The 23,538-nt window shown below is 38.6% G+C and overlaps 1 protein-coding gene across 3 annotated transcripts in view; it reads left to right on the top strand.

Moving 5' to 3' along the window:
* The first annotated feature begins 7,328 nt into the window (after positions 1-7,328).
* Positions 7,329-23,538, top strand: part of LOC104608293 (uncharacterized) — a 40,317-nt gene continuing 24,107 nt past the window's right edge. Inside the window, exons 1-3 of one of the 3 annotated variants that reach the window (XM_010274232.3) lie at positions 7,329-7,650; positions 8,118-8,244; positions 22,478-22,645. In XM_010274232.3, coding sequence (XP_010272534.1) covers positions 7,463-7,650; positions 8,118-8,244; positions 22,478-22,645 — 483 coding nt within the window. In that variant the 5' untranslated portion in view covers positions 7,329-7,462. The remainder of the gene's footprint in view (positions 7,651-8,117; positions 8,245-22,477; positions 22,646-23,538) is intronic. The other 2 variants (XM_088896408.1, XM_088896409.1) reach the window with 2 other exon arrangements.

Raw genomic sequence — 23,538 nt, 5'->3', positions numbered from 1 at the left:
TAATGGGGAAAGATCCACGTGGCCGAGCGTTACCTAACCATAAATGCGCTAGGGAGAGCTCAACCGAGACCATAATGTCTGCAATTAATGCCTTACCAATAATGGCAGTAGCAAATGATGGTGATACCCTTAGACGAGGCCAAGATGATGAAAATGCCCTTAGGGTACACCACATGTCATCCGTTGATGGAGCGATCAACACCCATATCAGTGGATAACACGAGCGTGCTCTAAGGGCATTTTTGTCATCTCAACACATTGAAGGGTATCACCATCATTTCCTACCGTCATTACTACTAGGGCATTAATTACAAACATTACAATCTTAGTTGAACTCCCCCAGCACATTTATAGAATGGTAACGCTCAGCCACATGGATCTCACCTCATTAACTCCCACAATTACGGCCCTAACAAGTGGAGTCGTTACACCACACCCACGACTCTGGCCAATGGCAAGACAAGATGATCTTCTTTCTAACCACACTGAAGCTATACTATCTGTTGGACCCGAATCTGCAATCACTTCCTGAACCCACTGACAAAGACTCAGAGAAATTAAAGAAGGAAAGAGCAAAACGGGAAGAGGACTCACTTCTGTGCCGAGGACACATACTGAATGCCTTATCAGATTGGCTCTACAACTTCTACAAGGAACTTACATCTCCAAAAGAAATCTAGAAGGCCCTGGAATTCAAATACAAGGTGCAATAAGCAGGTACGAATAAGTATCTTATTGCAGAATACTTTGACTTCACCATTAACGACCATAAACCTATACTGGAGCAAGTTCATGAACTACAGGTGATAGTCAATAAAATTTGATCCCTTAACATCATCCTTCCCGAATCCTTCCAAGTGGGAGCAATCATTGCCAAACTTCCACCCTCTTGGAAGGATTACAGGAAGAAGCTTCTACACAAGGCTGAAGAACTTACCTTGGAGCAAATTCAGCAACACCTTCGTATTGAAGAAGAGTCTTGAATTAAAGACAGTAGGGATAAAACCCTGACTGGTATGCTGAACTCTAAGGTAAATTTTGTGGAAAACGGATCGAAGAAGACTAACCCTACATTACAAGTAAAGAAGAAGGATGGGAACTTCAAGAAGAGCAACAATAAGAAAGGATCCTGCTATGTTTGTGGAAAGAATGGGCATTATGCCCGAGTCTGCCGACATCGGAAAGGCGGAACCAAGTCTGCAAACATGGTAGAAGACAATCTCGTTGCCATGATTACTGAAGTCAACATGGCAGAATCATCTTCTGGATGTTGGTTTGATTTAGGCGCCACAGTCCATGTTTGCAAGGACAAGTTCTTGTTCAAGACATATGAAGAAGTGACTGATGGCTAGGAGGTACACATGAGAAACCAAACATGTGCCAAAGTTGCTGGAAGAGGCAACGTAGAGTTAAACTTCACCTCCGGAAAGACACTGACTCTCTTGAATGTTCTCCATGTTCCTGACATTAGAAAGAACTTGGTCTCAGTAAATCTTGTTTGTAAGAGGGGATTCAAAGTTGTCTTTGAATCCAACAAACTAATCCTATCCAAGATTGGGATGTTTGTTAGAAAGGGATATGGTTGTAATGGTATGTTCAAATTAAGTATTAATGAAGGAAAAGTTTCTGCATATATTGTTGATTCTTTCTCTTTATGTCATGATAGATTAGCACATTTGAATTTTAAATCCATAAAGAACATGAGCAAACTAGGTATAATTGCTTACAGTAATGAATCAACTGAAAAATGTGAAATATGTGTAAAATCTAAAATAGCTAACATTTCCCTAGTGTCGAGAGAAATTCTCAACTTCTAGAACTAATCCATTCTGACATCTGTGAACTCAATGGTGTATTAACTAGAGGAGGCAAGAGATACTTCATAACATTTATAGATGACTTTTCTAGGTACACCTATGTCTACCTTATAAGAACTAAGGATGAAACCTTTGACATGTTTAAACTATATAAGACTGAAGTTGAAAATCAACTAGAAAAGAAAATTAAAATCCTGAGAGGTGATAGGGGTGTTGAATACTTTAAAAATGAGTTTAATTCTTTCTGTGAAGAATTTGGAATAATACATCAGTGTTCTGCTCCCTATACCCCTCAGCAGAATGGCCTGGCTGAAAGAAAAAATAGAACACTTACAAAAATGATAAACTGCATGTTGTTAAAAGCTAATGCACCCTTAAACCTGTGTGGGGAAGCACTCCTAACAGCCTGCCATTTACATAACAGAATTGTTTCTAGAGTTAATAACAAATGCCCATATGAATTATGGACAGGAAGAAAGCCTAATTTAGCATATCTAAAAGTGTGGGGGTGCTTAGCATATTATAGAGTACCATATCCTAAAAGAACAAAATTAGGACTCAGAGCTAAGAAAAGCATGTTTGTTGGATATGCAGAACATAGCAAAGCCTATAGGCTTCTAGACTTAGAGTCCAACATAATAATTGAAACTAGAGATGTTGAATTCTTTGAAAATAAACTGTGTTCTGAACCTATAGAAAATGAATCCACAGAAAATGACAGAGAAACTCAGATCTCAATACCTGTTGATAATAATGAGACTGAAAGAAGAAATGACACAACTATAACACCTACAATAGGACTTAGAAGAAGTCAAAGACAAAGAACAGAGAAACACTTAGGTTCAGATTTTATCTCTACTTAGTCAATTGTATTTTTGGTTGAGGCTGATAGAGATAAGACTTTAAATAAGATACCTATTGTCCTAAACATTGAAAATGATCCAAAAACCTATAGTGAGGCCATGACCTCTAGAGACGCTGCCTTTTGGAAGGAAGCTATAAATGATGAAATGGATTCAATAATGTCAAATAACACATGGGTAGTAGTAGATCTGCCTCCAGGATCAAAACCAATAAAATGTAAACGGGTGTTTAGAAGAAAATACAACACTGATGGAATTGTACAAACTTTTAAGGCTAGATTGGTAGCCAAAGGATTTAGTCAAAAGGAAAGGATTGATTACTTTGACACCTATGCACTAGTGGCTAGAACAACTTCTATTAAAACATTCATAGCATTAGCATCCATTTATCACTTATCTGTTCACCGATGTTAAAACTGCTTTCTTAAATGGTGATTTAAATGAAGAGGTTTATATGGAACAACCAGAAGGATTTGTTCTTCCTGGAAATGAGAAGAAAGTCTGTAAACTGGTTAAATCACTATATGGATTAAAACAAGCACCTAAACAGTGGCATGAGAAATTTTATTCTTACATCATAGCTTTTGGCTTTAAACATAATAGTGTTGATAGATGCATCTACTCAAAATTCACTAAAAATTATGGAGTAATTGTATGTCTTTATGTTGATGATATGCTTATTGTGGGTACAAATATGGTTGGCATAAATGAAACTAAAAATTATTTATCCTCTGTCTTCAAGATGAAAGATTTAGGAGAAGTAGATACCATCTTGGGAATAAAAGTTAAAAAACATGGTAGGGGCTATGCATTAAGCCAATCACATTATATTGAGAAAGTACTTGAGAAATTTAAGCATTTAGGGTTTAAAGAATATAGCACACCATATGATTCTAGTATAAAGCTAGTAGAAAATACTGGTAGAGCAATTGCACAAATTGAGTATGCTAGTGCAGTAGGAAGCTTTATGTATGCTATGCTTTGTACCAGACTTGATATTGCATTTGTAGTAAGTAAATTCAGTCGGTTTACAAGTAATCCCGGTGCAGAGCACTGGAAGGCAATTGAGAGAGTTCTTGGGTATCTCAAGAAAACCTTGGAACTTGGCTTGTTTTACTGTGATTATCCAGTTGTACTAGAAGGGTACACTAATGCAAGTTGGATTACCGGTAATGGAGATAACAAGTCCACATCTGGATAGATTTTCATCCTTGGTGGGGGTGCAATCTCTTGGGCATCCAAAAGACAAACTTGTATATCTCACTCGACCATGGAATCCAAATTCATAGCCTTAGCGGCTGCTAGAAAAGAGGCTGAATGGATTAGGAATTTATTATTGGATATAAAACTTTGGCCTAGTCCTATGCCTCCAATTTCCATTTACCGTGATAGTGAGGCAACTCTGTCAAGGGCCTACAATGGTAAGTCCAGACATATAAGTCTGAGACATGAATTTGTTAGACAACTGATTCAAGATGGAGTCATCACTATAACCTATGTGAGGTCAAGTAAAAACTTGGTTGATCCTCTTACCAAGGGCTTGGCCAGAGAATTGGTAAGAATGACAACCAAAGAGATGAGATTAAAACCCTTTACTTAGTCACTTGTAATGGCAACCCAACCTGAACTGAAAACCATCAGTATTGGGTTTAATGGGTAACAACAAGTTACAGCAATGTGACTATTAGCACTGACATTGAGAAATTTCCCATCACAACATAAACAATGCTGTCCGTTATGATGAGAGGTTGAGATAAACTCTTAATAAAGTTCTGAATGTGTCAAATAACGGAGCACATAGTGGAACTTCACCTATGTAAACATAGAAGTGGTGCCACTTCTCATGAGGTTTGGGTTTGCTTTCGGGATTGTTCATGAAACCAGGAAAGAAGCACATGACCACAACAGTGCTGAGCAAAACTTGAAACTCTTGTAGAGACTAGACATTTTTGTGTGTATAGGTGTCTCCGGTCTGTCTTGAGAGTAATTGGTTTAAGGTCTTACCACCAATAACTTTGACAAGGCTCTGAGATAACTATACTAACAAGAGGTTTAAGTTGATAAACACTTTTTGTATGCATAACTATGTCATAGTAGTTTGGATTGAGAGAGAACTATGTAATTGATCAATCAATGTGGGGGATTGTTGGATTTTAATCTCATAAGAGATTAAATCCAATGGGTTTGATTGGTCAATTACATGAGAAATTGCACCTACACACTTGATTTAAAAATCTATTTTTCTCTTACAAAAACCCGGTTTTGAACTTGTCCCACATTGGATAATTATAAGGTTTGTTTTCAATATTTCAATAGGAGCTGATTTACACTCCTTAGAATTAGTAGAGGAGAGTATGGGGATTCGATATCGCGCAACGCGCGCGTGCGCGTGTGTGTGGTGCAATGAGGCGCACTTTGCTCGCACCCGCGTGGCTCGTGATGGGCGGCTCTGGTTTTGGTGCATTGATGACCATTGATCACCGTTGATGAGATCAATGGTCACGATTCGATCGGGTGTGATCAAGAGGCACAATTCAAAGTTAACAGTCACCAACTGTTAACTACTTTTTAAACAGTCACAATATTTGAAATTGTGACTGTTCAAGGTGCCTTCTCTAAACCAGCACCCACCTTTTCCTCATACCTCTTCACAAATTATTTAAGGAGCATGAATCAGACTCCAAAACACACAATTTCGAAATTCACTCTCTTTCTCTCTCAGTCCGGTCTGCTACAGTCTCACAGAAGGTTTCTTTGGAGACTCTTCAACTTTGCTGGTTGCAGATTCTCGCCCAAGGCTCTATTGTATCCTGGGAACGAATTTGCTTGTAACCCAACAGCAAACTCAGTAAAACTGAGTGGGGGCAAATAACGTTCTAAAGACAGTGTCTTTAGACGCGCCTCAGAGCTTCTCCTCCAAAGTTACAGTGACCCCATCTTCTCCAACAAACACCTCTCTAACTGATTGGACAACTTGCAGCAACCAGTAAGAGGCCAACCTCAGAGCAGCTGACCCGCTAACGCACAAGACAACCACAACAAAACACCTAACAACATCATCATTGTGCATGGATGTCCTATCACAAGTGGGTCTTAGGCCTTCGCCATGCATTAGCAACATGGTGAGTGAATCACTTGTACGTGTTCTAGTTCAGCCCCAGGTGTCTTAACTAAATCCGAGGTATGTTCCAAAGCCTCTAGGTGTCCAACACCTTTCCTACACATATCCCTTTAGCACGAGCACCTAAAACCTATTTAAAGGTTATCTCTGCATTCATTTCATACTTTTAGCTTCATTGATTATCTACCTAACCACCTCAGACAGCTTGACTTACTAACTTGATCGTTGGAGACCTATGCTTGAGATATCACCTTGGGTCCTTTGATTTCATTTCTTTTGCAGGAATCTTTTGAATTGCCTTGAGGTCATCCATGCCTTTTAATCTCTATAAATACCGACTTGCAAATTTTCAGTTTGTCGAGTTTAACCAAGGTTTTATGGAAGAGTTCCGATACACGGAACATGTATAATTAGATGGTTTCATATTTTTTTTTGTTCATATCAAACCGATATGGATCCGTATCGGCCTCGTATCAGACCGTTTCGGGTATGTATCGGTTGATACAACCCGAAACATGCTGATACATACCCGAAATGGGCCCATACACATTATGTATAAGCCGAATTTATTTTCCCTCTCCTTTTTACATTTAAATTTAATTTAGCTCTTCTCTCTCTTATTAATAACAATTTTAATTAAGCCTTAAAGTTTGAGACGCCACTTAATGTTAATATAATTTAATTAAATGCTTATTTAAGTTACCTTTAATTACAACATTTAATATGTCAATAAATGTTATTTAAGTGAAATAACTTGTTAAAGATCACAAACCAAAGGTAACAAGTTTCAAACCCAAGTCATTTGCTTCCAACAATAATTAATTAACCATTATACCAACCTTAATTGCTTATTAGAACAACATATTTTTTTTTATACTTAAAGTAATCTTTCTTGCCTTGGTGGATGTTTCATGCTATAAATTTTATTATTAATATTTATATAATAATAAGATGAATACAAGTTATATTTATTTATTAAAAATTAAGGTATATATTAACTTGTATACATAATAAATATTATCTAAATCTATATATAATAAATATTAACCGATAAGTATTAGTATATATACACACACATTTTAGTTCTTATATTATTTTTCAATGGTTACTAATTATATCCTGATACTTATTTTTTTAAGAATTTTTTTTGGATTTTCTAGTGTATTCATGCATATCTTGATTTTTCATCCGTATTTATACATTTTCAAAATGTATCTCGATACGACTTTTAAAATTATCTTTCCCATACACCTTGCGTTTTTTATATAAACTTTGAGTTTAACGATGTCACATCAACATTTTTCTATTATTTTATTAATTATTTAACAGATTGTAAATTATGTCATTTGCATTTTTAGACTAAGGCCTTTTCTGGTTAGTCTGAAGTCTAAATTAGCCCCTTAAATTAAATTATAATAGGGTGAAAACGGCCCTAAAATCACCACATCTCCGTTGAATAACAAGTTAACAACACAAAACACTACGTATGTTATAAATACACGGAGGGATGGAAGTTGGAACTGTGAGGTCGGTGTGGGGACTCCAATGTCAAACCCAGTCCTGGATGGTACCTCGGAACCGAATCGAACCAACCCATCCTCATTTTAAGTATACAAGAAACGAGGTCAGATTCAGCGACCTCTCTCTCAGTCTCTCTAGCGATGGCTCTGAAGTTTTTGAACAAGAAGGGATGGCACACGGGGAGCCTCCGGAACATAGAGAACGTCTGGAAGGCGGAGCAGAAGCACGAAGCTGAGCAGAAGAAGTTGGAGGAGCTCCGCAAGCAGATCCAGGAAGAGAGAGAGCGCTCTGAGTTCCGCGTCCTGCAAGAACAGGCCGGCCTCGTCCCGTATGTCTCTTTCTTCTTTTGCATTCCTTCCCCTTAAGTACTGTTAAGGTTTTGTGTCTTCAACGTATTTCCATGTGATTTATTTGCTTATTATGGAATTTATTAATTTCTAATATTTAATTCCTGCAAACCAAGGTATGACCCTCTGTATATCTATCTGTCGGGCTTTTCAATTCCGCCATTTGGATCCAGAGTAGAATTATCAATTATAAAATTAGATACTTCTAAGCTGCCCAGTTCCGGGTTTTAGTTTATTTCAAAATTCCAGGGCTAGGCATTTTAGTTGCACTTAATTGGGCGGATTGAGTTTGAATTCCGTATCCACGCCGTTGATCCACATACACGCTTGTAATCTCCCCTTTGTTTTGGCTCAATTTCTTCCTGGTGTAACCGGTTCTTGGAATTGATCTTCTTATTACTTAACTTACCAGTGAATTGTTTTTTTTTTCTTTTGTTTCTTTTTTCAGGAAGCAAGAGCGGTTGGATTTTCTGTATGAATCGGGATTGGCAGTGGGAAAGGGCAGTTCTGATGGATTCAAGGCGCTTGAAGTGTTTCCTAAATCAGAAACTGATGCAACTTCATCCTCCTCCAAGGTGTGCTTTCCAAATATCTTACTTTTAGAATAAAAGAGCCATCATTCTCTGACATTTATCTAAAAATTCAAAACGAAGCTATTGTTTTCCCAAACTGATTATTTTTATGGTTCTGATAAAACTGGGTTTAATGGATTATCAAAGGAAGTAGTTGATCATTCTTCTTGATTTATATGGAAATTTGAAACATACTTGCTGTTTCCCTTAATTGATCTATTTTAAGTTCTGATGGTAGTTATATTGGGATGAGAGGCCATTGCTTGGTACAATGATAAAATCATGGGCTGACAAGTGAATGAGGGTGCTAGTCTTGAATCTTGACTATCCACTTTGTGAAAAAAAATGCCAAAGGTTAGATTTGTATCCAGTCCACCCTTCCAATACTCCAAATAGCCAGTACCAACATTGGGTATAGTGTTGGAATAAATTATAGCTAGGTTCCTTCTCTAATCCGAGTAGATATTTTCATATAACTCTTTCAAAATGGAAATAAAAACCTATAACGTCTAGAGCTTAAACTTAACTGACGAATAGATTTTTATATACTTAAATCCTACAAAGTCTGATTCAAGATGGTAGTATGGCCATAAAAAGTTAATCCATTAGCTATTGGTGATTTAACTCTTCTCATCAACATAAAAGAGCTTTGTGTTTGGTTTACTCTTTTAGTAAAGACTTTAGGCATACAGGCACTTGAGCAGTGTAGTCAAAGTGTCATCTAAGTGTTGATTAGGCAATTGCCTAAGTGCTTAGGAAGCCTATTGCCAAGGTAAATAAATGGGTGATATGGTGTTATAGATATATACATCTTAATGTGGTCACATAAGTAACTCTTCCCCTATATATATTTATATCAGTGTTTATCCTATTTTAGCTTGATTAGGGTGTAAATAAAACTAAAAATTAGGGTTCTTAATCCCTGTGTGTGTGCTTGTGCATGTGCTTTACTTTGAAGTGGGGAAGCTATTCAGATTTTTTTTTTCATTTTTCTAAATCAGTTTTAAGTCGTCATTTTAAATCATTTAATAACTTAATTCGTAGTTTCAAAATTTATAAGTGAAATCTATGCTCACCATTAGGTTGTCTGCAGGGTGCTTCACTGTCACATATTTGTTGCCTCATATAATCTTACTAGTATTGTTTTAGTTATCAGGGAAATGACAGATGCACTAAAGTGTAAAAGAGGGAAAGAGGAAGGGGGAAAGGATGTTTTACCTTCTTCCTCACTTGCATTTGGGTTTTGGATGGTGATGATGATGATGACTTGCACTTGGGCTGGGCTGTTGCGTAAGCCATTCTTCTGAGGAAGAAAGGCTGGTTGTCATCTGATTTGGCTATGACCGGGATAAAACCTGCATGCAGGAATACATCTCAAGAGGTGGAAAACTTCAAGTAAGCAGCGAGTGACAGAACCTAAATGATCAAAAGCTCGCAGTGAATCACAGTGAGCGTTCAGTGTCATTGGATGACATGAGTGTGGAGGTAGAAGTGGAAAGGTATTTACTGGTATATAACCTTGGTGATTATTATCAAAGTGCTTATGATTTAGCTAAGGATGGATTAGGGGTTTCTAAGGTTGACCTTTTCAAAAATGAGGTTGCAATAGACGAGGTGGATTTTGATAGAGCTCCAAGGTGAGGGATGTGGGATGTGGGATGTGGCTGATGTGAGCTCTGATGAGTTGGGAGACTGGTCTGGTGTAGGCGAAGAATTAGAGGTGGGGGTTAAGATGAATTCTCAGGAGTTAAGAGAGAGTTGAGATTTCTGTGTGGGCGTTGATTTGGGTTGTTACAAGGTTGCAATATAAAGATCAATCTTCAGGTGGTACTAATGGATGGATATCATACCGAGTATTAGAAGATTATTTTTCGAATGAAAATAGAATGAGCAATGTGAAAAGATTTAATAATCATAAGAATACTTGATTGGTTTGTATAGAAAAAGACTTCTATTGTTTGTAAATTGGTTTGTGGGGAGCTGGTCCTTGCAAGAGCTTTAAAAAGGTTTATAGGAGGAAAGGTTTGAGGGGTTGATGTCAGATTGTTGAGTTTTCTTCTGAACATTGATTGTGAATCATATGGATGATGCTGCAAAATGGAAAGGCTGATGGTGATTCAATGTCTACTAGAAAGGAGATTCACGACAATGATCTTTTTGCAACAAAAGGAGAGACTGGCATTGGTGAAGAATGAGATAGATTTAACAAGGGTGATCAAGAAGCAAATTCAAATTTGTAAGAGCTTGGGAATTTTCTTTCTAGGTGGAGAGGAACTTGCTAGAAGAACTCTTATGGAAATAAATACAGAGATTATGGTTGATGTGAAGTATTTTAATTGTGTTCGGCCAGTGGGTTTGCTGGTGGATAGGAAGCTGTAACTATTTAAACCTTCTGGGTTGGTCATATACTCTATTTTTTGTTGACAGGACTAGTGTAGGTCTTGGTTAGTGTATGGTTGCCTTGTGTGTGTTCAAGAGTCTGTTGGGAGGTGAGATGTATTTGGCTTATGTAGATTTTGGTTAGTGTTTCCAATGTTGTGTTTTCGGAATGGTGGGTAGACCTATTCATGGGCCGGGCTTGGACCGGGCTTTGTCTATGTATCAATAGAATACATTTAGGCCCAAGCCCGAGTCTAGACCGAGTGCCCGACCATCAGGACTAGGTCTTGAGCCCGGCCAGAAATTTGTAAATAGAATTTTTTTTCTTTTTTTATTCAATAATAAGTGTTTTATTTATATTAAAAACATTCAAAACTCAAAAATAATAACATATCACTATTACTTAAAAATAGAGAAGAAGAACAAAGAAAAAGTATTGTATATGTATTTTTTATTAAATAAAAAATATATTTTATTATTATTTAATATATAGTATCAAGTCAGGCTCGGGCTAGGCTTTTATGAGAAATCCCTAGCCTGGCCCGAAATAAGTCGGGCCCGATGCCTTAGGCCCGGGCCCAAGCCCAAGCCCATAGGCCTAAAATTATGACCAAGACCGACTTATAACAGGCCATGCCGGGCTGATCCATCGGGCTACCCGGCCCATGAACATGTCTAATGGTGGGGGTGTCTTATATGTGGTGCTTAGGCTGCAAAACTAGTATACTATAGTTTCATGGATTCTCCTAAATGGATGGAGTGTCGGACTCCAACACTCAATGGATTCTTGGAAGACACTTTTGGTGACGTTTTTCTTCTTCTCCTTGCTTTTTTTTATATAACTTTAGAATTTTACTATAAAAGCATCAAAGTGTACAAGCAATACAAGCAACCATAGGAGAGGAGCAAGGTGCATCTCTCACAATATTGAATAACTGATTACAATTAAGCCCAATACAAAGATTCCTTGTTAACCCCTTGCTTTGCTAAGAAATCAGCCATTCCATTTGCTAATCTTCAAACCCATTGTATCCTTAGTGTCATATTTATGGTTATCCATCTGAATCTCTTAAACATATATCTATAATCCCACACTACTAGTTGTGGATTCTTCATCCACCCCACCACCAGCTCAGAATCACCTTCAATAATCAAATTCTCCAAATTCAGTTGTTGAACAACATAAAATAGATATGATACCATGTTAAACAACATAAAATAGCTTTGATACCATGTCAACTAACACAAAATAGAATGGCAAACCAAGGAAAAAATAAGAAGAAGAAATAAAGAGAACACCAAGATTTTACATGGTTCGGCTTGGTAGCCTACATCCATGGGAGGAGAGGAAACATATCCACTATGAGAACAAGAGATACAACTCTCTCTCTCACTCACTTACTCACTCTCACTCCTCCTCAAACCCTAATCTCACACAACCACCAGCTTAAATAATAGACCGAAATATATCAAAATTACAAAGAAGCCCCTTTTTCTCCCATAAATACATATAGGTCCTCATTTTATCAATATTACAAATATTACAACCAAATACAATATTTCTCTCAACACGCCCCCTCAAACTCAAGGTGGGAAAACCAGCTTGAGTTTGCAAGTAAGGATGTTGAAGCAACCTTCATGGAAATAGGTTTACTATTGAAGTAGCAACAAAACCTTGAGATGTTGAAGGGACCTTTAAAGCAACAGTTCACCGATACACCAAGGGAACTTCACATGTTCACCAACAAAGTTATCACCACACCACAAACCATTACCAACTCACAAACATCCACAACTTGAGGCATCACAACCGCTTTTCCAACTCACAAAACCACTACCAACAAATAACCACAGCTTGAGGCATCAAAGCCTCTTTACCAATTCACAAAACCACCACCAACAAACAACCACAACTTGAGGCATCGCAACCTCTTTTCCAACTCACAAAATCACAAATAGCTACAACTTGAGGCATCAAAGCCCCTTTTCCAACTCACTAACTCACAAAAAACAACCACAATTTGAGGCATCAAATCCCCTTTTCCAACCAACAACTAAACAATCACAACTTGAGGCATCAAAACCCCTTTTTCAACCAACTAACAAACAACGACAACTTGAGGCATCAAAGCCCCCTTTTCAACTCACAAAGCCAATACAAACTCACAAAATACTGCATCCTGATGCTAGTAGTCGACTACTACATGAAGAGATTGTTGGAAGGGTTAGAATCCATCTTATGGATAGTCAAACCATGCTAGATGGCTTGGCGAAATTTCAAAAATTTTCTAATCCTTCTGGGAACCGATTTCCTAGTGTTTTGAAAAATTGCATTTTTTCGAATCGATCTTCCACTGAACCGAACCGAATTTGAAATCAAATAAAAAAGGGAGATTGTACTTGATACGAATACCACAAGCGTAGATTCCAAGGTGGAAGTTCACGCTTAAATCAGTCCTAAAACTAGCCTCCACTGAAGATAGCACAGTGTATGGGTGAAGCTGGTTTAGCAACACTGTTTTCAGCAAAATTGCTATCCAACTTGCTTGGATCAAATGGGGTGAGTGAGCTTGATGTTCTTCAACGTTTTTCTTGCAAAAACTAGAAGAAAAACTGATAAAAAATTAGTTATGGGAAGCCTAGGTCGAATTAGGGTTTCTTGGGAGACAAGAGGAAGAAGAGAGCGGAAGAGAGTGAAGAGTCATAGCCTAGTTCGCCATCTTCTCTTTTGTCGCCTTATGGAGCACTCTCTTAATCCAATTCGGAGATTATCCAAATCTGATTTGAATCTGAACTCTATTAAGAGATAAGCCTTATCCTCTTAAGAGGTTAGGTGCTCCATACCCAATACCAAACCCAAATTCCACCAAAAGCAAGTTGTCATGTAACTGCTTAATTGATCTTATTAATTATGGGCCTTTGGCCCATTTTCTTCAAAGGCTCACAACCCAAGGTGTTGCATGGCCACTTTAGTCCTGATATTGTTAAGAGGTTAGGTGCTCCATACTCAATACCAAACCCAAATTCGACCAAAAGCAAGTTGTCATGTAACTGCTTAATTGATCTTATTAATTATGGGCCTTTGGCCCATTTTCTTCAAAGGCTCACGACCCAAGGTGTTGCATGGCTACTTTAGTCCTGATATTGTATGGCGCAGGACCCCACAATGATCTCACATGAGTCTATATGGGTTCGGCCCTACCCCTGAAAGAGGTTAGGCCGAATTCACTGCTCAAGGTAGTGAATCCCTGACCCAATCAATATTGGTTCAATTTGGGCCAAACATTTACACCTAAATGATCATTGGATTCATCCACCCTATGGAGACCCAAGGATAATGGACTCATGTAAGACAAAGCTCATTAGGTAATTAACCCTGTAATGGTCTTTTACACTTAACCTCTTGGCCCATAATGATCAAAACACTGCCCGACAGGGAATGACCTCTCCCCTGGCTACAAGATGTAGTGTCACATTCTCTACTCGGATGGATCCCAGGATTAAATATATTTTGCAAAACCAGATTTCAAACATAGGTGAAATCCACTGTCGACAATTTAGGTTTTCATCAAAGAGAGTGTAAGCCCTGATATTCACTTTGTCTGACAAAAGGGCTGATCCTATCACTGTGATCACCCACTCAGTTGAATTCTTGGACTTTCCCAACATACCCAGGTATTTGACTCTTGATGGATCTCACAGGTTGGCATATCAAAGACAACCTAGTCCAACACCTAGTGCAGTACCACAATCAAGTTTGGGATTATGTGCAACTTTCTAGTTTTGCTCATCTATCTCCAAGGTCCAGGGCGTAACTGGAAATTGGTCCAGGTTCAGTGCTTTTGATAAACACCCACTAGCTATGCTTGGGATCTAACCCTAGCAGTTGAGACAAGCTGCACCAACTCCTTGGCAACACACCAGTGTCAGCCTTTCCAGGATAAACTCTCCAAGTCTATCCAGTGGTTGAGAACATTCTAAACTAACACTAGTCTTATAAGTGTCCAGTTTAAGGGGTAATACACAGAAACATACCATTATTAACATGAAACAACAATGTGCCTTATTCATTTACAGATAAATGTTTATGTACATCATTCTGATTGGAGATAAGGGCATATACTGTTTAACAGAGACTTCGTAGTACTCGACTACTACCTCAATTGAACATGAAATAGCAGCAACGGAACATCTTCACACCAATCAGAACACCTGCTTTGATACCATGTTAAACAATATAAAATAGCTCTGATACCATGTTAAACAACATAAAATAGCTTTGGTACCATGTCAACTAACATAAAATAGAATAGTAAACCAAGGAGAAAATAGGAAGAAGAAATAGAAAGAACACCAAAGATTTGATGTGGTTTGGCTTGGTAGGCTGGTAGCCTACATCCACGGGAGGAGAGGAAAAATATCCACTATGCGAACAAGGGATACAACTCTCTCTTTCTCTCTCATTCTCATACTTCCTCAAACCCTAATCTCACAACCACTAGCTTAAACAAGCAATAGATAGAAATATATCAGAATTACACAGAAGCCCTTTTTCTCCCATAAATAATATAGGTCCCCATAATTTATCAATATTATGAATATACCCAAATACAACCAAATAAAATATCTCTCAACAAGCTCTTTTACAATTTTCATCCCTAGAAGAACAGACATGAACTCAGACCTCATAGGATCCCCCACACCTGCTGGTCTTGAGAAAAGCAACAACATTACCAATTCTATCTCTAAAGACTCCTCCTACTCTATAAGGGCCTGGGTTTCCCTCGCTACTACTATCAAAATTTAGTTTAATAAAGTCATTAGTAGGAGGCGACCAAAGAGAGAGAAGTGGGTCTTTTGTTACATAACTTATAACCACCTCTCTCCAGTTTATCCAAATATCATCATAGGAAAATTGTGAAAACATGTCTTGTGTTCTGAGCTAATGTATCACCCTGTTCATAACACATTGCATTACCGCTTCCTTCTCTCCTTATCTGAAAAGATTTGGTTCTATTCTTCCCTAGTCCAAATTAGTGCAGCTCTTGTACATCCCCAAGGGGGTTTGCCTCTTTTTATAGGCCACCTAAAAGTAGATGGATCAAATAACCTTTTAACCTCTAGAGGTCAAGACCATTTGCTTCCAAATAGGGAAAAAATCATATTTCCAAATGCATGCAACAAATGGACAAGAGATTAGTAGGTGGAAGCAATTCTCACCATCAGCTTTGTAGAGTATGCACCAGTTCAGGGATGCATAGAGAAAGGGTCTTCTGTTTTGCAGATTATCCATAGTATTGAATTTTCCATGATAGACTTCCCAACAAAAAGCACCAACTTCTTTTTTTTTTTTTTGGGGGGGGGGGAGGGTTACATCAAACTTACTTTGAAATGGAACTACTAGGGGAGGAGCAAAGAGAATAGAGAAAAGAAGCACACGAAAAGAGACCATTGGGATGGCGGGGCCTAAACACACTTATCAGGTGAAGAAGAATCCAAACCAATATTGTCAAGAGTTTTTTTTTTGATGGGTAACAGTAACTTTCATTAAATTAATGGGAGTTTAGTATAGCTGTCACCTTCAAAAGCCAGGTGACCCCTCAAAATAAGCAATTACAAACATGCCCAAAAAAGATTTTTCCTACTGACTCCTTGCTTTGCTAAGTTATTGGCCATTGCATTGGCTGATCTCCTAGTCCATTTAAAGTGTGCTCCAAGATCCCTTGTTAGGTACAATATTTCCCTTACAGGCTGTCTAAGGGACCAAGTGCCCAAACTTTTTGTTTGCATCCAACCTACTACCAGTTTAAAATCTCCCTCCACTTCTAACTGTTGAAAACCCAGTTGTTTAGCCAATCTGAGCCCCTGTAGGAGTGCCAACACTTCTGATCTAAGTGAGTCCCCCACACCTATCGGGCCAGAGAACATGGCCATTACTTTTCCTTCCCCATCTCTAAAAACACCCCCAATTCCAGAGGGGCCAGGATTACCTATGGGAATGCCATCAAAGTTTGATTTCACAACTGAATTTAAAGGAGGGGACCAATCCTCTTGAAGAGTTAAAGAAGAGCAGGAAGAGCTTGCTACTGTGCTCCAACCTCTCAAGTCATCTACGAAGAAACCCTTGAATAGATTCAAAGATTTCAACCAGTGTATGGCCTTGATGGTGATCCCTTCCATGAGTTCAGGTGCTGTTTATTCTTGACCTTGGAAAATTCTGTTATTTCTCTCTTCCCACACTGCCCAAATAATTGCTGCCCTCATTGTTCTCCACATCACCCTTCATCTTTTCTTTGGTTGTTGGAAGAAGCTCGATTCAAAAAGACCCACCAGGCTACCACATTTGTGGGAGCAGTCCACCTACACCCAAAGAGAAAGGAAAACCACTCCCAAATAAAGAGTTTGCAGGAAAACCACTCCCAAACAAATATGGTCAAAAGTTTGCAGTAAAACAACCATTAAAGTAAGCTCAACATCTCTCATACCCCTTCTAAAACCAAAGTCCCGGTTAACATTGAGAGAGGGTAAGGGGATAGAGAGAATCTCAAAATAGGTTCCTGTTTGTACAAGAGAGTACAAAGCAGGAAAGGCATCCTTAAGGGGAGTGCTATTGTTATTTGGGGAAAGAGTATTTAAGCCAAGTTCAACAGCAGAATTTTTTTCTTCCTGGTCAAGTTTCAAAGGGAGCAGGAAAGAAAGGATAGTTTGGAGCTGCATCCCCTTTGCCATATGTGGGTCCTATGGAATGAAAGAAATAGAAGACTTTTTGAAGATCAATCTAAAAGAATTGAAACACTTGTGGCACTGGTTGGGAATCTAGTAGCGAATTGGGTTTGGATGCTACCATATTTTGATTAAATCAGTAGATCAGAGATGGGGGAGAATTTCTGGAATGTTCTTGAAATTTAGTTGCTATAATTTGGTTCAGATTTTGTTCTTAATTTAGAGTTGATATGTTGTGTTTAGTGAGGTGCCATCTTGTCGATTGTTACTCACTGTTTTTGATTAATGAATTTTCACTTGTTCTTCAAAAAAAAAAAAAAAAAAGAATCCTCCCAAAGTAAAAAATTTTGACCAAAGCATGCATCATATTGTACAAAGTTTAGAAATCAAGGAAGAATGCTGCAGATAGCTTGTTAAGATTGGAGAAGGTGAGGAGATGCCCCAAGGAGCGGCGAGGAAAATTGAAAAAATCATGAGAGATTTTCTATTGGAACCAGGAGAGACTAAGAAAGATCACTTGTTAAGATGGGAGAAGGCGGTAAAGCTGAAAGTAGGAGGTTTGGGAGTTGGAAATGTTAGAATGAAAAATATGGCTTTGTTAAGCAGATGAATTTGGAGGTTCTCCAAGGAAAATGAAAAATTGTGGCACAAAGTTATAGAAAGTATCCACGGGCTGTCAAACAATGGATGGGATGCTGGTTGTTTGCATAGAGCCACTTTGGCTGCTCCTTGACATGATACCCTTCCAGCCTTCCTCAACCATGTCAGGTGTGATTTGGCCTCGGGTCAGAAAATTAGATTTTGGGGAGATGTTTGGGTTGGGGAGCACCCTCTATCTGAGATCTTTCCATCCCTTTTTACCCCCTCCAGCCTTAAAGGTAGACTTGTGTTCAAGTTCTTTTCCTAGCACTCATCGCCCTCTAGGCTTAATAATTGAAACCCTGGGTTTACTAGGAATCGTAGAGTCTGAAATATCTAGTGTGTCAGATTTGTTAAGCTTGTTAAATTCAGTGGTTTTGGAGGAAGATCATACATATACTAGGGTTTGGGCTCCTAACTTTGTAGGGCTTTTCTCATGTAAGTCTTTCTTCAATACCCTTGTTGCCTCTTCCCTGTCTCCTATTTTTACCAATAAACTTTGATTATATTAATTGAGTGAGAAAAGATAATGCAGTTTTGATTTGATGGTTATGATATCATCCCCACAATCAACACTGTGTCTGTGTTACAAAGATGCCCAAAACAATTACTCCCTTTCTACCCCTTGTTTGGCAAGGGAGTCAACTAAGCCATTTGCACTCCTAACCCATTTGAATACAACACCTGTCTCTCTTGAATCCTTCTCTATAAACATTCTTGAAGGTCCAAGAAGTATTTCTGTTAGATCTTGCCTAAGAAATGATTACTTCTGACTTCTGAGTCCCCTTCCACCTCCAATTGATTGAAGCCCAATTGCTTAGCTAGTCTGAGACCTTGTAGTAACGCCAACAATTCAGCTTTTATGGAGTTAGCCACACCAACTGGTCCAAAGTAAAGAGCCAACAATTTGCCTTCTGAATTTCTTATTGCCCCACCAATACCTGCCATGCCAGGGTTACCCAAAGAGCTGCCATCAAAATTCAGCTTTACTTTACTGCCTTGTGGAGGTTTCCATTCTATTTTTATTCTATCGTTGACTCTAGAGGAAAATGCTATCTCCTTCCAAGTCCTTAGAATATCAATCACTGTAAGATTCTGAAAGCAATCCAAAGTTTTAATCCAGAATGCTACCTTCACTTTTATTGTCTCTATTACCTCCTCCACAAGTCTACTTTTGTCATTAAAAAATTCTGTTATTCCTCTCCTCCCAAACCACCCAAATAGTTGCACCCTTAGTAACTTTCTATGTCAGTCTTCCTCTTTTCTTTGGTTGCCTTAGGAAATTGAGCTTGAAAATGTCTGCCACCTCTTGGGGAGGGATCCAGCTACAACCGAAAAGATCATAGAAAAACTCCTAGATATGTTGAACAAAGGGGCAGGGGATTAATAAGTGGGGTAGGATTTCTCCACTTTTCCTACACAAAAAGCACATATGAGGAGAGAGGCAACAATGAGGCCTTATTTTTTGCAGCACACCACATTTGGGGTAGGGTTTCCCCGTCTCCTTTCTCTGTGAAGGAAATTTGATATCCCTCCATTCCACCAGAAGTTAGTGCCTTCCATTGGGAAACATTTCATGGTTGTATAAGCACTTGTGATATGATCCAAAGGAAAAGACCAAACTGGTGCTTGGCCCCCAGCTGGTGTTTTTATGTAAGTTGAATGGTGAGACTGCTCTTCATCTCTTAATCTCTTGTCCTTTTGTTGGCTGTATTTGGCAATGGTTTTCTTCTCTTTTTGGGTGGATGTGGTCCCCTCCTGTTAGCTTGGAAGGATTTTTTAGCCTGTCTGCTTTTAGTTGCACAAAGAGGAGGGGTAGAACCCTTGTGGAGATGCATGAGAGCAGCGGTGGTATGGTTGGTATGGGATGAAAGAAATCAAAGGATCTTTGAAGGCAAAAAAAGAAGCAAGGAAGCTCTGATAGAGGTAATTGCCCTAAGAGTGGCACACTGGTCTAGAACCTTGAACCTCTTCTCTGGATTCAAGGTTGACAAATTTTTTCAGGTCTTGGGGTGCAATAGCTGATTCTTCCTCTAGAAGGCAAAAAGCCTTTGCAGTTTGATCATCACCAAGTTGTGGTTGGAAGAAGCTGAATTTTGATGGTAGTTGTGTGGGTAATCTGGGACAATTAGGCATCAGTGGTGTAGTAAGGGATGAGAAAGGAAATATACTCTCATTGTATTCAGATTCAATTGGGCAAGGTGATGTACTCTCAGATCAGAATTCTTGGTAGCAGTTTTTTGGGGTGGAGAAAGCAAAAGAATTGGGTATTGAAAGATTGATTATAGAAGGTCACTCAAGAACAGTTGTGAGCTGGCTAAAAGAGGAAATGGAATAACTTGGAATATAAGGAATGACTTCAGACAGTTCAAATGGCTATCAAAAGTAATGATATTTCAAGTCAATTGGGTTAGGAGATCTGCGAACAATTTGGCAGATGGTCTTGCTAAGCAAGGGGTTCTGATACAGTGTATGTATTGGGCTCATTTGTAATATTTTGGGATACTTTTATCCCTTTGGGCCTGTTGTATCCCTTCACAACTTCTTGTTGTACCTCTTTTATCTAAATTTAATGAAATCTTTTCTGTGTTGCTTATAGAAAAAATGCCATGGATAGCTTTCCTAGGGGAAGCCAAAGTTGCCTGATTAGACACACCAGCATCCCAACCATTGTCCAAACAGCCGTGATCCTTTCCACCACCTTGTACCGCAACCTCTCTCTTTCACTAGGCCATCTCCACAACCATTTCCCTAGGAGGGCTACATTCTTCTTCCCTACATTACCTATACCCTATCCACCTTGATCTTTGTTCCTACAAACTATTTCCCATTTGACTAGACCATCCTTCTTTCCTTTTCCCAATTCCCATAAAAAACCTCTCTTGTAACTTCTTTGAGTCATTTTGGGGAATCCTAAAAACAGATAAAATAGTACACTGACAAATTTGCAAGAGTGGACCTTATTAAAGTTATCCTGCCTCCCTAAGAAATATTGTTCCTTTTCCATGCTGTTAATCTTTTTGCAAACCTCTCTACAATCGGATTCCCAAAACTACTTTCCCTAGGGTTTGCTTCTAATGGGGGACCTAGATAGTTCAAAGGCAAAGGAGTGATAGTACACCCTAAAGAGACAACCATGGAATGCAACTCACCATTTGATATATTGATCCTTGCCACACAACTTTTTTCAAGATTTTTTTTTTCAAATTTGACATATGGGAACTGCTTATCACTTATTAATCTTTTGTTCATTTATCTGTTGTATTTGGGATTGGTTTTTCTCTCTTTTTGGTTGTAGGTGGAATACTCCTGTTAGTTTGGATAAGCTGTTTGATTGAAATACTGAGGCTGCACCTTATGCCTCTGTTTAGGTTATGGTGGGCTAAATGGTGAGGGTTATGGTGGACTAAATTGTAATTCATACTTTGTAACTGAGGCTGCACCTTGTGCCTCTGTTTGCGAAGCCTTCAGTGTATAACTCTATTATTTTGTTTCCAATTAATCAATTGCCATTTATCAAAAAACAAAAACCTATAATGGTGAGGGTGGCAAATTGGGCCAAAACGATAGAGACATTTTCAGACTTGAATTGGAGAGCAGTGGCTGGATCCTCGAGAGCAAAGGGCAGTAAGGAGTTGGTCTATTACATATATAGGTTTTATTAATTTAAATTAATGGAAGCAGTTTTGGCAACCTGGGACCTTTAGGAATTGAAGGGTTTCTTAGGGATGTGAAAGGAGAGATATGTGCGATGTTTTCAGGACCAATTGGGGAAGGGAATTCCATGAGGGCAGAGCTTTGGCAGTAGTAGTGGTGCAAAAGGCTAATGGAGTTGGGGGTGGATAAGCTAATAGTTGAAGGAGGTTCAAAAACTGTGATAAGTTGGTTTCTGAAAACACAGGAAGTGGCATTGGCATTGAACAGAACAGAAAAATAGGAGGCAAAGGTTAGAACACTAAATTTCTAATAAATTTATCCTGTTATTCATTAAAAAAGGGATATGGCATTGAACAGAACAGAATGGCGAAACAGGATTCATGTAGCCGACCCCATATATGGGGTCTTGGGGTATGTGGACTGGATATGAACCTAACCTTTGCCTCCCTCTCACGGTGGCCTCTCTCAGATTTGAAACTGTATTCCTGCACTTGTCAGCCTGAGGTTTTACCGTTATATCAAGCAATAGCCCCTTCTTTTGATTTTTATAAAAAAAAATAGCCCTTCTTTTGGTAATGTACCATTTGCTGTTTGAAAATATCAAGTTTAGATTTACAAGTGTTTCGGTTTCACTATCTAAGTTACAAAGAGAAGCTTAGTTGCTTTAGAACATTTGATCTTATCCATGTGATTCTAAGCTAGCTCTGTCCAAGATATGCAGTTTCTTGTTTTAACTGGTTTTTTGTTCTACCATCCTTGACATGTAGCTTAGGAGGCATGGTTTTCTTGTTCATGTTTCCCAGCAATGCTGATTAATCTGTAATGTTGTCTGTTTCAGCAACAGACATGTGTCCCAGGAGCTCTTTTTGAGGAGAAGCCTCAATCTGCGAATGATGCTTGGAGGAAACTTCACTCTGATCCGTTGCTTCTAATTCGGCAGCAAGAGCAAGAGGCCCTTGCTCGAATTAAGAACAATCCCATCCAAATGGCTATGATTCGCAAATCTGTAAGTCCACTCTTGACATTGTCTCTTCTTTCCCCTCTTTTTCTTTTGAGCAAGGTAATAGTGTAAAATGTGTTAATATGCTAAAAGACATACATGGTGGGATGTGTAAAGAATAATAATATACAAATAGAAGAGATGCACAACCCTCCAAGCAAGCTGTAACCATACAAGAAAAGCCTATTACCCTGCCTTAGGCAAGCCCTCTGCAATTGAGTTTCATGCCAGCAGGCCCATCTAATATGCATGGACAAAAAGGTTACCTGATATGACAGTGGATACTGTATGAACACATCTATGATGTACTTTATAGTATTAAGCCTTCTATCATATATAAATGGTATGTTCTAACAAATCTTACTAAATAAGTCTGTATATTGCTAGAAGTTTAATTAAATCTTGCTAGTTTAATAGAATTTGTTCAGTATCCAAGTAGAAATCACTATTTGCTGATTCAGTCAAGTTTCTTGTGAAAGGAAAGAGGGGGAAGATGAAGATTTCAGCAGTAGAGAAGGAAGGAGAAGAAGAAAAGAGTAGGAGGTCAACCAGGATTGTGAAAAATTAACCCTAGCCGCCTACCTCTCATTATATTTATATTTAACTTAAAGATGAGATATTACAAGGATGCCCTTAGTAGGGCGGCTACTAAAAGCTGAACAGTCACAACTTAAAAAAACATAAACTAATGGGCCTAAGGCCCAACAACTTCCTAACTAAATAAAAACAAACAGGACCACTCAACACTCCCCCTCAAGTTGGGGGTAAATGTCACACATTCCCAACTTGCGTAGATCATGCTCCAGGTTGTTCTTTGCAACACCTTTTGTGAGAACATCAGCGAGCTGCAGATCAGAAGCAATGTATGGAAGACAAACTTCTCCAGAAGTTAACCTTTC

This window comes from Nelumbo nucifera, chromosome 1, assembly GCF_055504915.1.
Source record: "Nelumbo nucifera cultivar China Antique chromosome 1, China Antique-T2T, whole genome shotgun sequence".
Taxonomy (NCBI): Eukaryota; Viridiplantae; Streptophyta; class Magnoliopsida; order Proteales; family Nelumbonaceae; genus Nelumbo; species Nelumbo nucifera.
Note: the sequence above shows the minus strand (reverse complement) of the source record. Positions and strands in the feature narration are given on the sequence as shown.